At 45.8% G+C, this 9,038-nt stretch overlaps 1 protein-coding gene across 2 annotated transcripts in view; it reads left to right on the top strand.

Moving 5' to 3' along the window:
- Positions 1-358: 358 nt before the first annotated feature.
- Positions 359-9,038, top strand: part of coq8b (coenzyme Q8B) — a 93,638-nt gene continuing 84,958 nt past the window's right edge. The window contains exons 1-2 of one of the 2 annotated variants that reach the window (XM_072274502.1): positions 359-444; positions 6,825-7,003. In XM_072274502.1, coding sequence (XP_072130603.1) covers position 444; positions 6,825-7,003 — 180 coding nt within the window. In that variant the 5' untranslated portion in view covers positions 359-443. Of the gene's footprint in view, positions 456-6,824; positions 7,004-9,038 lie in introns of both variants that reach the window. The other variant, XM_072274503.1, reaches the window with a different exon arrangement.

Raw genomic sequence — 9,038 nt, 5'->3', positions numbered from 1 at the left:
ATTACCAGTGTTAATTATCAGTGATCTGTTCGCTGTTCCCTTTATGGGAATTCACTATGTACAATAGAGCTGCTCTATTTTCTGCATTGCAAAATAATTACAACTAAAAGAAAATCGCTGGGATAAAGTTACGAAAGATATGCTGAACTCTTTATGTAATTCCACCGCTTTGATCCCACATTGATCGTGTTTGCAAAGTTTGATTGGTGACAAATTATGTCAATCAAAATGATAAGTGGGCGTACCCTTTATATCTCTTGTTGATTGGTGAATTTATCTGTCCATCATAGTTAGTGGGCAGGCAGAGACGATCTCGGGACTCGAGACGTCGGAGAGGGCCGATTGGTGGAGACGGACGCCAGTCAGCCGTTCGGGGCGGGACGTGGCCTGGCGGAGGGAGGCTGCGAGTGGACGTAATTCCCGGCGCCGGAGTCCGGGAGTGAAGTAGGTTCGGGGTGAGTGTGAGTGGAAAAGGTTGGGGGGTGGGGGTGAGTGTGAGCAAAAAAGGTGGGGGTGGGGGTGGGGGTGGGGGGTGAGTGTGAGTGGAAAAGGTTGGGGGTGGGGGTGAGTGTTTGTGAAAATGATGGGGGGTGGGGGGTGAGTGTGAGTGGAAAAGGTTGGGGGTGGGGGTAAGTGTGAGTGGAAAAGGTTGGGGGTGGGGGGTGAGTGTTTGTGAAAATGATGGGGGGTGGGGGTAAGTGTGAGTGGAAAAGGTTGGGGGGTGGGGGTGAGTGTGAGCAAAAAGGTGGGGGTGGGGGGTGAGTGTGAGTGGAAAAGGTTGGGGGTGGGGGTAAGTGTGAGTGGAAAAGGTTGGGGGTGGGGGGTGAGTGTGAGTGGAAAAGGTTGGGGGTGGGGGGTGAGTGTTTGTGAAAATGATGGGGGGTGGGGGTGAGTGTGAGTGGAAAAGGTTGGGGATGGGGGTGAGTGTTTGTGAAAATGATGGGGGTTGGGGGGTGAGTGTGAGTGTAAAAGGTTGGGGATGGGGGTGAGTGTGAGTGGAAAAGGTTGGGGGTGGGGGTAAGTGTGAGTGGAAAAGGTTGGGGATGGGGGTGAGTGTTTGTGAAAATGATGGGGGGTGGGGGGTGAGTGTGAGTGGAAAAGGTTGGGGGTGGGGGTGAGTGTGAGTGGAAAAGGTTGGGGGTGGGGGTAAGTGTGAGTGGAAAAGGTTGGGGGTGGGGGGTGAGTGTTTGTGAAAATGATGGGGGTGGGGGTGATTGTGAGTGAAAAAGGTTGGGGGTGAGTGGGCCATGACCACAAAACATAGGAGGAAAAAACAGGCCATTCAGCCCTTCGAGTCTGCTCCGCCAATCCATCATGGTTGATCCCGGATCCCACTCAACCCCATACACCTGCCTTCTCGCCATATCCTTTGATGCCCTGACCGATCAGGAAACTATCAATTTCCACTCTAAATAAACCCAGGGACTTGGCCTCCACTGCAGTCTGTGGCGCAGTATTCCACAGATTAACTACTCTCTGGCTAAAAAAAAAAATCCTACTTACTTCTGTTCTAATTTTGAGGCTGTACCCCCACCAAAAGGAAACATCCTCACCACATCCACCTTATCTAGTCCTTACAACATTTGGTAGGTTTCAATGAGATTCCCCCCCCCCCCGCCCCCGCCCCCGCCCCCACATTCTTCGGAATTCCAGTGAGTACAGGCCCAAAGTTGCCAAACAAACACTCCTCATATGTTAACCCCTTCATTCACTGAGTCATCCTCATGAACCCCTCTGGACTCTCTCCAATGACAACACATCCTTTCTGAGATATGGGGCCCAAAACTGTTGACAATACTCCAACTGCAGCCTGACTAGTGTCGTATAAAGGCTCAGGATTATCTCCCTGCTTTTATATTCTGTTCCCCTTGAAATAAATGCCAACATTGCACTTGCCTTCTTTACCACAGACTCAACCTGTAAATTAACTTTCTGGAAGTCTTGCATAAGGATTCCCAAGTCCCTGTTTAAAATTTCTCCCCCTTTAGATGATAGTCTGCACTATTGTTCCTTTTACCAAAATACATTACCATCCATTTCCTACACTGTATTCCATCTGCCACTTTTTTGCCCATTCTTCCTCAGCACTACCTACCCCTCCACCTATCATCGACAAACTTTGCCACAAGGCCATCAATTCCATTATCTAAATCGTTGACAAACAATGTGAAAAGTAGCGGTCCCAATACTGACCCTTGAGGAACACCACTAGTCACTGGCAGCCAACCAGAAAACGGCCCTATTTATTCCCACTCACTGCCTCCTGCCTGTCAGCTATTCCTCTATCCATGCCAGTATCTTTCCTGAATCCAATCATATTATGATCACTGCCTCCGAAGGGTTCCTTCATGTTAAGCTCCCTAATAAGATCTGGGTTGTTACACAACACCCAATCTAAGATAGCCTTTGCCTGAGTAGGCTCAAGCACAACCTGTTCTAAAAAGCCATCTGGCAGGTATTCAACAAATTCCATCTCTTGCAACCTGATTTTCCAACTCCCCTTGTGTGCTGAAGTCTTCCATTACAATTATGACATGCCTTTTCCAACCCCACATTTTAGCTACAATTTGGAGGCCTTTTTATGGTTTCCCATAATGTTTTTTTTTGCTGTTTCTAAACTCTATCCACAAAGGTTTGACATTCTCTGACCCTATGTCACCTCTTTCTAAAGATGTAATTCCATCTCTTACCAACAGAACCACACCACCACCTATGCCTTCCTGCCTGTCCTTTCAATACACAGTATATCCTTTGATGTTAAGCTCCCAACTATTGGCATTCTTTCAGCCATGACTCAGTGATGCCTGCAACGTCATTCCGACCAATCTCTAATTGCGCCACAAGTTCATCCATCTTATTCTGAATACTATGCGCATTTACATACAGCACATTCAGTCCAACATTCCTCACTCTTTTGAATTTTGCCTCTGGTACAATGTAACTCTGTCTACATTTGTATCCAATCATTGGCTTGTCCTTCCTTACATTCATGTTATATCACCTACTTGTAAACCTGCTGGCTCATCCTCAGCTCTGTCAAACTGGTTCCTATCCTCCTGCCATATTAGTTTAAACCACTCCCAACAGCTCTAATAAATTTGCCCACGAGGATATTGATCCCCCGCAGATCTTCTTCTTCTTCTGTTGTTTTATGGTGGTTGGCAAACCAGCTTTAAGGTGCATTACTACCACCTGCTAGACTTGTGGTGTTCCGATTTCAACCAAGTATGTCCTGGAGTACTGTACTTCAGCCAAGCTAGTTCAGCCTGCAGATCTCTGTTTGCATCACACTGTAATTGCAATTCCTCTTGCGAATGCTGTATGTGCTCATTAGATAGCAGTGCCACAAACTGTGCTTCTTCCCGAGTTTTTGTCACATGGTTTTCAAGTAATTGCATTACCTCAATTACATTGATTTCATCTGCATCATTTGTAAGACTAAAATCTTCTTGTTTAAGAATATTAATTATCGCATGCTTCACTTTTAAAATTGCTGTTTTTCAGGTCTATCTGCTATTTCCAAGTTTTCCTTTCCTTGAATCATAGCCTGTAATTGTTTACTGAGATCTCGAAGTTCTTCATTTGTTTCCATGTTTTCATTTTATAATCTGAATGTAAATAATTCATTTTGCAACAATTCCTTTTCCTTTTGTAACTTTGTAATAAGTTCCTCCATTTCCAATCTCTTTTCCAACTCAGTTGTTCTTATTGAGTACTTCTATTTGTTGTTGGAGTTCTGCACAGTTACCCTGGGTTTCAAACATGTTTCTTGTATACATAAAATCTGAGGTTTTTCCTTAAGTTCTGATACATATTTCTTAAATTCTTGACCATTTGCGATAAGACTCCTTGCATTCCATTGTAAAATATATACTGCCATTAATATCCCGCCTCCCCTACCTGTGAACAGTTTGATCCTCCGTTCAGCATCTCTGACTACTTCCCACCTAACCCCTGTAATACCAAGATATTTTTCTGCAGACTTGACTATAATCTTAATTTTTTCAGTTCTTTTGTTTGTTTGCGCTCTTAACACATCTACCCTAAATAAGCTTTAGTCAGCAATCTTTCTTCATCAAAGTTAATCATAATCGATAAACTATCACACTTTTTTCTATTTCTTGTAACTTTCAAATGTTTGGTCTCAATAATTTTTGCTCCTTTTATAAAAGTTGCTGGTGAACGCAGCAGGCCAGGCACCGTCTCTAGGAAGAGGGACAGTCGACGTTTCGGGCCGAGCTCCTTCGTCCATCCTGACGAAGGGTCTCAGCCCGAAATGTCGACTATACTTCTTGCTAGAGATGCTGCCTGGCCTGCTGCGTTCACCAGCAACTTTTATGTGTGTTGCTTGAAATTCCAGCGTCTGCAGATTTCCTTGTGTTTGCGCTTGCTCCTTTTATGTTCTGTTTAATCTCATCCACGGTAACTTTTGTTGGTATCCCTGAAATAACTCCTCTAGTCCACTTTCTATTGTTGGGTATTGAGCATTGTACTTTTTTGCCGTCTATTTTATTTAATCTTATCACTTTGCCTTGCTGAGCACTATCCTGACAAATCACTAATAGCGATGCATTTCGTAAAATTCTTGCTCTTTTGACCTCGCCTATAAGTTTGTTGATTATCTTCGTCAAATGAAGAGTTCCAGTCACCAAAAGACGCCCTGTCTTCACTCAGTTTTATAATTGCTTTAATCTCATCTTTTTTCCATTGTTTTGCTATCCTATTTTGATCATCCCCTGACTCCTCAGAGTTTGACATCTCATACCTCTGTTTTCTTTTCGTACTGTTTCCACTCCATTCCTCTTTCCCGCCAACCTCCATCTCTAACTCACTTCCACTATCTGGTTCACCTAGAAACCATAGAAAAACTACAGCACAGAAACAGGCCTTTTGGCCCTTCTTGGCTGTGCCGAACCATTTTCTGCCTAGTCCCACTGACCTGCACACGGACCATATCCCTCCATACACCTCCCATCCATGTATCTGTCCAACTTATTCTTAAATGTTAAAAAAGAACCCGCATTTACCACCTTGTCTGGCAGCTCATTCCATACTCCCACCACTCTCTATGTGAAGAAGCCCCCCTAATGTTCCCTTTAAACTTTTCCCCCCTCACCCTTAACCCATGTCCTCTGGTTTTTTTCTCCCCTTGCCTCAGTGGAAAAAGCCTGCTTGCATTCACTCTATCTATACCCATCATAATTTTATATACTTCTATCAAATCTCCCCTCATTCTTCTACACTCCAGGGAATAAAGTCCTAACCTATTCAACCTTTCTCTGTAACTGAGTTTCTCAAGTCCTGGCAATATCCTTGTAAACCTTCTCTGCACTCTTTCAACTTTATTTATATCCTTCCTGTAATTTGGTGACCAAAACTGAACACAATACTCCAGATTCAGCCTCACCAATGCCTTATACAACCTCATCATAACATTCCAGCTCTATGTAGAAAGTATTTCAAATACTTACTATATTCCATCACCAAGGGTACTTATTTCCACTGATTCCAAAATACAACCCCTCCCCCCACCTCTGTACTGTATATTCCCTGAGAAAACTTTGCCTTCTTCATTTTTCCCTCCTGTTGAGATCCCCTGTGCACCAATATATCCTGAACTCCATTAACTGGATCATGACTGTCTCTCCTATTCCATTATTTCCTTCCCAACACTAGATTCTTATCACTAACACTAAAAAATCCCTTCATATTGCTCTGTAACATCTCCACCTATGCTTCTGCTCATGAGATCTGAGTTGTCTCTGGAGTATTCACTTTGGTCCTACTCCTGACCAAAACTCTCCCTGCTGCCTTACTCATCCTCTTCGCCCCCCCCTCCCCCCGATCAAGTGCAACCTGTCCCTTTTGTACAGGTCCCACCTGCCCCATAAGAGGTTCCAATAATCCAGAAATCTGAATCCCTGCCCCCTCCTCCAATTCTTCAGCCACGCATTTATCCTCCACTTCACTCTATTCCTATCCTCACTGTCCCGTGGTACAGGCAGCCATCTGAGATTACTACCCTTGAGGCCCTGCTTCATACCTTCCTCCCTAACTCCCTATATTCTTGTTTCAGGACCTCCTCCCTCTTTTTAAACCTGTGTCAATATGTGCCATCACATCTGTGAATGGGCCCTTTCAGTGTGAGTAAAGTGTGTGGGGGAGGGGGTGAGTGGGCCCAATGAAAGTGAGCAAAGGGAGGTAGTGGGCCCTGTGAAAGTGAGCAAAGGGAGGTAGTGGGCCCTGTGAGTGTGAGCAAAGTGAGGAAAGGGAGGTAGTGGGCCCTGTGAAAGTGAGCAAAGGGCTGGTGGGCCCTGTGAGTGTGAGCAAAGTGTGTAGTGGTGAGTGGGCCCATTCAGTGAGTATGGGGGGAGGGTCCCTGTGAGAGCAGAGAAGGGAGGCAGAGGGGGCCTGGTGTGTGTGAGCAAAGGGGGTTGACTGGGCCCAGTGAGTGTGAGCAAGGGGGTGTGAGTGGTGAGTCAGCCCAGTCAGTTAGTAAAGGGGGAGGGGGAGGGGGTTGGTGAGTGTGAGCCAAGGGCATTTTTCCCAGAGAGAGGAGGGCGGTCCCTACAAGTGTGAGTCTACAGTGAGTGAACGAACACTGGTACAAGCTTCCCTGTGAGTATGGGCAGAGTGTGTTGGTGGGTTTCTGGAGTTAGTGCAGACAAGTGTTTAAATGACAGAACAGTTTCAAGGGGCCTTCTGCTGCCCTTATCGAATACCAGTCCCACCTGTTGCTGACTGCAGTGTGCATTTTGACTCTCATGACCTCTGACTGCTACATCTCCTTTGCTCGTTAACAACTGGCCGCCGTTTGGTTGCAGTGATGTGGAGAGAGGTGGTTAGCGTCCTGCGCGGCGCTGCCCTGGTGGGCAAGGCTTTCGCGGAGACACGGGTGGATCAGCTGCGATTTTCTGCCTGCAACTCCATGCTAAGCGTCGGGGTGAAGAAGGCGCAAGTCTCCGCCGAGCAGTGCATCAGTTCTCTTCTTACGCAACGGCAGGTAAGGGCCTGGACGATGCTTTGTGTTGCTTGGTTGGGTGGTGGTCAAAGTGGCATTTTGCAGCTCACATGAGATGCTTCAGCATCATTTTGACCCAGACATGCCAGGTTATGGATTTAGTCCTGTTAACATTGTCCAGGACATCTTCAAGGAGGGATGCCTCAAAGAGGTAGCATTCATCATTAAATCCCATATTACCTAGGACGTGCCCTCTTCTCATTGCGACCATCAGGGAGGATTAGATTAAATTAGATTAGATTATGAAGACATGCAGTCCTCTTTTATTGTCATTTAGTGATGCATGCATTAAGAAATGATACAATGTTCCTCCAGAATGATATCACAGAAACACAAGACAAACCAAGACTAAAAAAACTGACAAAAACCACATAATTGTAACATATAGTTACAAGCAATACCATAATTTGATAAGAACAGACCATGGGCATGGTAAGAAAAAGTCTCAAAGTCTCTCGAAAGTCCCATCATCTCACGCAGGTGGTAGAAGGAAGAAAAACTCTCCCTGCCATGAGCTTCCAGCGCTGCAAACTTGCCGATGCAGCACCCTGGAAGCACCCAACCACAGCCGACTCTTGAGTCCTTCTGAAAACTTCGAGCCTCCGACCAGCCCTTCGACACCGAGCACCATCTCTGCCAAGCGCTTCAACCCCGGCCCTGGCAACAGGCAATAGGCAAAGCCGAGGATTTGGGGCCTTCACCTCCGGAGGTTTTCGATCGCACAGTAGCAGCAGCAGCGAAGCAGGCATTTCAGAAGTTTCTCCAGATGTTCCTCCGTGCTTCTCACGTCCATCTCCATCAAATCAGGATTGTGCACGGCATCCCACTTACAAATACGATATCATTTTGGAGCGGCCGCGCGCACTGCATCGCGCCACCATCTGCTCCTCCCCTCAGGAGCCTGAAGACACACACTCAGCGATTCAGGAACAGCTTCTTCCCCTCTGCCATCTGATTTCTGAATGGACATTGAACCCGTCAACACTAACTCACTACTTTTTTAACATTTTTATTTTGCACTACTTATTTAATTTAGTTATTAAATATATATAGTAACTGTAATTCAGTTTTTTCTATTATGTATTGCATTGTACTGCTGTTGCAGAGACAACAAATTTTACGACATATTCCAGTGATATTAAAGCTGATTCTGAAATTGACATACTGTATGTTGTGAGATTCCCCCTTCTCCAGCCCCTTATCTCTTTCCAGCAATCAACTTACCAGCTTTTTATGTCACCTCCTTCCCTTCCCCTTTCCTGGTTTCACCAATCAGCTACCATCTTGTATTTCTTCCTCCCCTCCACCCACCTTCTTACTCTCGACTATTCCCCCTCCTTTCCCGTCCTGATGAAGGGTCTTGGCTCAAAATGTCAACTGTTTACTCTTTTCCATAGAGTCTGCCTGGCCTGCTGAGTTCCTCCAGCATTTTGTGTGCATTGCTTTGTGTCTTGAGCATCTGCAGATTGCTTTGTGTTTGTTGTGAAATTTGTTGTTTTGTGGGAACAGTACAGTGCAAGGCAATAAAATCACTAAGAGACATCAATCAATCAGTAATTAATTTGAAAGAGGAATAGTGAGGTAGAGGCACTCATGGACTGTTCAGAACTCTGCTGGTGGAGGGGATGAAGCTGTTCCTAAATTGTTCACTGAGTGTGCACCTCCTCTCTGATGGAGGAGTAATGAGAAGGGGGCATGTTCTGGGTGGGGAGGGTCCTTAATGATGGATGCTGCCTTCTTGAGGCAGCACCTTTTGAAAGTGTCCTCGATGGTGGGGAGCATTCAGAATCAGGTGCTGTAAGTTACCAAAGATAAGGAATGCAAAAGAGGAACAGTGAGGTAGTGTTCTTTGGACTGTTGAGAAATCTGAAACACGCAAGAGCAGTGGTCCCCAACCACCGGGCTGCGGACGGGTACCGGGCCGCGAGGAAACTATGTGAGTCAACTGCACCTTTCCTCATTCCCTGTCACGCCCACTGTTGAACTTGAACGCACGCAAGGTCATCAGTCGGTCATT

The sequence above is a fragment of the Mobula birostris genome, chromosome 12 (genome assembly GCF_030028105.1).
Source record: "Mobula birostris isolate sMobBir1 chromosome 12, sMobBir1.hap1, whole genome shotgun sequence".
In the NCBI taxonomy this organism is placed as follows: domain Eukaryota; kingdom Metazoa; phylum Chordata; class Chondrichthyes; order Myliobatiformes; family Myliobatidae; genus Mobula; species Mobula birostris.
This window is presented reverse-complemented; position numbering and strand designations above follow the sequence as displayed.